Below are 6183 nucleotides of genomic sequence, written 5' to 3' on the forward strand. Positions count from 1 at the left end.
CGAATAAAGTATGGACTATTATATATTGCTGGAAAGCCCTGGATGTCTACTTTCCAACGCCGTTGAGAGCGCGCCAATTGGAGTTCTGTAGCTCCAGAAAATCCATTTCGAGTGCAGGGAGGTCAGATTCCAACAGCATCAGCAGTCCTTTTGTCAGCCTTCTTCAGAGTTTTACTCAAATCCCTCAATTTCAGTCAGAATTTACCTGAAATCATAGAAAAACACACAAACTCATAGTAAAGTCTAGAAATGTGAATTTAACATAAAAACTAATGAAAACATCCCTAAAAGTAGCTCAAACTTACTAAAAACTATATAAAAACAATGCCAAAAAGCGTATAAATTATCCGCTCATCAAAGGAAGAAGCAAAAGTTGAATGCCTTCCACAAATACCCATTCCCCTCTTTGAATGGAATTCAAATATAATTAAATAGATTTAATTGTATTGAAAACTAAAAAAATTAAATTGAGTTAATTGCATTGATGGTTCCTCACATTACTCCACTCATTGAGTAATGTGAGTGGAATTTAATTCATTTAATTGTTCTTTAAAAAATTTTGTATCTTCTCTCTCCTCTTTCTCTTTGCATTCGGTCACATCCATCAGAGGAACAAGAAGAAAATACAAGTTATCAGAGAAAAGCAACAGTGAGGCTAATGGAAGAAGAAAAGGCTAGGGTGATGGTCTTTGAAAAAAGAAGATCTACAGCATGGCGTGGTTAAGATTTTTGCCACTAAAGGCAAGATGTGAAGAAGAAGATTCAAGATTTTTGTGCCTAAAGTGGTAGCAATCCGTTTCAGTCAGAGAGGAAAATCTCTGAGGTGAAGCTCGTTTCCACTTTTGGTCATCTATCACAAAAGGTAGCTACTGTAGCTACGTGGAGGAAGAAGCAAAACTGGAACAGATTGAGCTGTCAAGGATCAAGAGTTCATCAAGGGTCAGAATTCTTTCTTGGAGACAAAGTCAAGATGGAAGGCTCAGATTGATGAAACTTGATGAGAAGGGATGAGAGAGATGTACATGCATGTTGATTTGCTTTCGAACCGACCTTTTTGGATTGAAGAAGTAGAAGTTAGCTTGGTTGAACCGTTTTAACTTTAGAAGCTTCCCCTTCTATAATAAAAGGTGAACGTTCAAGGCTTGAAACAAGGAGAGAAAGCACAGAGTTCTCATAGCTACCCAATGCTAACAGAATTTTTTCTCCTTCAATGTTTTCTATTTTGTATTTTCTTTAAGTTTTGTCTATCTTGAGTCTCATGGTGAAAAGGGCAAACAGTGAGGTTTGTAAGAAAAAGCCAATGAGCAGAAAAATGCAGAGTGTACAAAATTAAAGAAAAATAGTCATAGTTGTCTTAGAGTTCCTTTGTACATCTGTGTTGTGTATCATGATTCTGTGAGAATCTCCTTGCAAGCTGGGTTAGCACTCAGCAGTTGAAAGTTTGGCAGGTGACTAATTCAAGTTCAGGGTTGGGGATAGATTCTGGACTTGTCCCGGATAGGAAGGGTAGTTCCTAGGGAGAATTTGTGTCTGTAATCTGCATGATTATAGTGAAATTCCATCATTGTTGTGATGGAGACTAGATGTAGGTTGCATTGCACTTAGCAGCTGAACCAGGATACTTCTTGGTGTGATTCTCTCTCTCTTCTACTCCATTTCTGTTTCTGTTGTATAGGAGACAAAATTGAAAAATATCTCCTGACTGGTTACGAGACAAAAAGAAAATGTCTCTTAACTAATTACGAGACAAAAAGAAAAAAAAATTTCTTAGAGCTATTTCAAAGGACAAAAAGTAACTCTCAACAAAAAGGGGATAAGATTCAACCCCTTCTCAGCCACTGATTACCATCACCTATTTTAGACTAAATTTTAACTATAAATTAAACATTTATTTTTCAGCGAAAAGTAATTCTTAATTTCAATTTTAACCCTACTTTAAGAATCTATTTTAACTTGCAACAATTACTTGACATTTTACTAAGAAATATTGTATTATCCAAATAAAATATTCATGATGATGATGAACACAAAAAGGATATAGTAAATAAGTAAACTTGGAAAATAACACTTTAATTTATATGATTGCAAGGAAACTCAACTTGAGAAACCATGCATTATTATAAGGACACAAAGCACAAGTAGTGCATTTTTATTATTATTTACTACACATTTATATTTATTTTTCCTTAAGATTTAGAAATACAGTATAACAGATTGGTGGAACTAATTTCATGCACGCTGAAACTGAACCTTGAGTGGCACATTGCTGAAAGCTAGACGCTTGCCCCACTCATCTTCATAAATCCCTAAGTCACTACACTGGTAGTAACAACCATTGCACACACTTGGACAATACACTAGCTTATAAGCATCCTCGTACTTCTCAATCTTGAACCAATTGCCAATGGTGTTAACTCCGGGGTTTCCTAAAACACCATTAATGGTGACAAATTGTTGTCCAAGTGCATAGTTATAGTCCTTGAGTTTCCACACGGTGGATCCGCAATCTGTATAATACGAGAAATAGATGTTGAGATCAGTGTCAACACGAACAACACCTTTCTTGACGTTAACCGGTTGGAATACCAGGGGCAAACCTTGATATCCGTCCACGGCTATAACGTCAAGAGGGCAATCGTTCTCACTTGTGCTGGCAAGGGAGAGGCCACCCTCGTTAGGGGAAGCAGGGACAATATAGTAATTATAACCGGCTCGAACGATCTTGCCAGATGTGTCAACTACTTGCTCGGGTGCGGGTCCAGCCGCACCAAGCAGTGGCTTGTTGCTCAAGGCAAGGAGAAAGAACAATGCAAGCAATGCTATCTTCATTTTTTTGTTATATGAACTATAAAGTTTGATTTTGTGTGTGTGTGTTGTGAATTAGATAGAAGAAGAGAACGTGAATTTATAGGGTTAAGATGGGTCTAGTTCTATGGACTAATAATGTGTATGCATGTAATGATAGTATAGTCATGGATTTCTACTCAAACAATTGGCCATGAATTAATTAATAATTATTAATTAAACACACTCGATTTTTATGAATAACACGTTATGTACATTTGTAAAGTTTCATTTCGATTGAACGTAACCTTTAATTGTTTTGCTCTATCTTCATTCTTTAGTCACGTCGCGCGCCTAACATGATATATTGTGTGTGATGTATGTGAACAAGAAGAGAAGCCCATAGAACAGTTTGTCCTTTTCAGTTTTCAAATATTTCTAGCTAGATGCGATGTTAACGAACTTTTTGTTTTTCCTTTTTTTTTATCATTTTTTCTTTTGGCTGCACATTGTTTTTTTTTCTTTTTAATTCTTATTTGTCTTTAAAATTAAGGAAATTTAGGTCGGAGAAAATCTATTATACTACCACAAGGATGACTTTCATGTCATTGGGGGCCCAATATATATGGCGGTTGTATGTAGATCATGTTTGTATTGCAAACTTTCTAGATGATTTTTCTTGAACACTATTACTTTAAACTCTTAATGTTAGAAATATAAAAATATTATGTATACTATATATTTGTATATAAATATATATTATTTAATTTATTTTTAATATATATCTTATATTTTATAATTGATTTTTTGTATATATATAATATGATTATTAAAAATAATATAAAATTTTTAGTAATAATCATAATGCCTCGAACTGCTTAAAATTTACCCCTTTTGTTTTAAATTATTATGTTATTTTAGGTATAGACACGCATATTAAAAAAAATAAAAATTAATATTTTGATGTCATATCACAATTGATTTCAAACCTTATATTACTATTTGATAATAACTGCCAGAGAAGAGCAATGCCTAATTGCCTATACAAGGCACATAAATACCTAAGGCAGGGGGGAAGAAATGACGAGTATCAAATATCTTTGTCAGATACCTTTTCATTTTCAATCCGACCACAATAACGTAATTGACGTGATGTTGAGATAAGAACATGAATTGGGAGGATTATGGATTGAACAGAGAGGAGAAAGTGTGCAGAGAAAAACAGGAAACTTGTAACTCAAGCCTCAAGGAATTGTATTGTGTTCATAGCTAGCTTTACCTTCTAGCAGATGCACACTTATATAAGGAATCTTAACTAACTAATCCTAACAGATTCACAACTGCACTAACTAATCAAGACTTCTTTCAAGAACATGAACTATATATCCTTCACTATTCCTCAGCTCTGCATGCTTAAAGGTGGTTAGTTCAGTTAGGCAGTTATTTAATATATATGGATGTAACTATAAATAGGTGAAGAAGTGATTTAATCATTAATCTTGTTTATTTTCTTCAAGATCCTTAACCAAGAATCAGATTTCTAGCAGCATAATTGCTTCCTGAATTCTTATTCGTACAAAGTTACAAACTCTTTCAGACTCAAACAAGTAAAGACAACTTGTTTATTTATTTATGACATTCCATGACCAGAAGGAACTCAACTTGAGAACCTTTAATCATAATAAAAGGTAAGCAAATGCATAATGCATGAATTGTTAATTACATTACACATATTCATAAACATACAACACCAAAAAACATTTATGAAGCTAGGTTCTTCTATCTTCATGCAAGTTGGAACCGAACTTTGTATGGAACATCACTGAGAGCTAGACGCTTATTACCATATTCATCCTCAGATATCCCTATATCGCTGCATGGATAACTTCCATCATAGTACACATTTGGACAATAGTACAATTTATATGCATCCTCGTACTTCTCAATCTTGAACCAATCCGCCAGTGTCTCCTTTCCAGGGTTGCCCAATGCGCCACCAAGGGTCACAAACTTTTGTGCGGCCGAAGAACCATAGTCCTTAAGCATCCACACCGTCGAATCGGGACATCCTACGCCGCCGTCCGAGAAGAAAATGTTGAGATCAGTGTGAATACGAATAACGCCTTTCTTCTCATTAACGGGTAAGAGATATAATGGCAGGGGACCATTAGAAGAATCTCCGGCTATAACGTTAAATGGACAAGTTTGATTAACACTGGCAACTGTAATACCTCCGGCATAAGGGTACGAACCAGGGACAATATAATAATTGACACTAGTTCGGACTTTTTTGCCGGAGGTGTCAAGCACTGTCTCCAGGGCAGAAGCCGCTGCTCCGAGAAGTGGCTTTGTGCTCAAGGCAATGGCTAGGACAACGAACAATGCTAGAAATAATGTGATCTTCATTATTGTTCTTTGATTTGTTGTATAATATGAAGTTTTTTACTTGTGATGATAATAGCATAGAAGAGTGTAAGATATTTATAGGGTGTGAAGATGGGTGGAATCTGTGGACTATATATATCAATTAATGTGTCCAACGATAGACATGGATTTCAAGTCTTACATACACAGCTGCCAAATAAATAAATAAGAAAATAATATGATGTTAGTATTTGAATATCATTGACATGTTTGTTTTCCCTTTTTAGGCAATCCTCCGCCTAATTTGATTCATTATTCTGTTTGTTTAATGCAACTTTTTTTTTTTTGTCGGTGGATTGGACAACCCCCAATCCTAGGTACACAATACACCCACACACTCCTCACATATTTATCACATTTTTCTTCAATTGCATCCTCTAGGGTTTGAACCCTAGACCTTGAGGTGGGGAGGGGGGAGAAATGCCACTAGAGCCAAGGCTCATTGGCGTTTAATGCAACTTGTAAGTGCGTAACTGTGTATGTGTGCTCTGTTTGTTTAGTAGAGGCAGCCCATTGTGTTTGCAACAATTACAAAAAAAAAAATACGGCCCACAACTAGGGCAATGGGGTAGGAAGAGGGGGGATATTTTTTCATTCACCTTCTCCGTCCTTAAATTTCCTTTTCGTTTTTGCTCTAATTTTTGTTGCGAGAGAATATTGTTCTCCATCTTTATTTTCCAATCTCATCTGTTGCGGGACTTCATTTTTTATTTTCCTGTATTGATTATTTATATAAAAATTCTAATAAAAAATTAAAAAAAATCATAAAATATTATTATAATATACAAAAACACAATCATGTAGCAGTAGAAAAAAAAAAGAATACTGCGATTAGAGACAATAAGACGATAAGGGAGTGACGACACGATGAGTACTAAATAGGAATGGCAAGGTATATGATTGTGCCGCTATAAGAGATTGTGATTTATAAGTTCTGGTCTTTTAGGATGACTAGGAGTTGAAACGATGCAGTAT

General features: G+C 35.2%; 2 protein-coding genes across 2 annotated transcripts; both read right to left on the bottom strand.

The window, feature by feature from the left end:
• Positions 1-2229: 2229 nt before the first annotated feature.
• Positions 2230-2829, bottom strand: LOC107489917 (miraculin-like). Its single transcript, XM_016110684.3, has one exon. The coding sequence runs from the start codon at positions 2827-2829 to the stop codon at positions 2230-2232; it is 600 nt and encodes a 199-aa protein (XP_015966170.1).
• A 1740-nt stretch (positions 2830-4569) lies between these two features.
• Positions 4570-5190, bottom strand: LOC107489918 (miraculin-like). Its single transcript, XM_016110685.3, has one exon. The coding sequence runs from the start codon at positions 5188-5190 to the stop codon at positions 4570-4572; it is 621 nt and encodes a 206-aa protein (XP_015966171.1).
• Positions 5191-6183: the final 993 nt, after the last annotated feature.

This window comes from Arachis duranensis, chromosome 5 (assembly GCF_000817695.3).
Source record: "Arachis duranensis cultivar V14167 chromosome 5, aradu.V14167.gnm2.J7QH, whole genome shotgun sequence".
NCBI lineage: Eukaryota > Viridiplantae > Streptophyta > Magnoliopsida > Fabales > Fabaceae > Arachis > Arachis duranensis.

What these genes read in the sequence shown, in the direction of transcription:
- LOC107489917 (XM_016110684.3), bottom strand. Translation starts at nt 2,829, where the DNA reads ATGAAGATAGCATTGCTTGCATTGTTCTTTCTCCTTGCCTTGAGCAAC.
- LOC107489918 (XM_016110685.3), bottom strand. Translation starts at nt 5,190, where the DNA reads ATGAAGATCACATTATTTCTAGCATTGTTCGTTGTCCTAGCCATTGCC.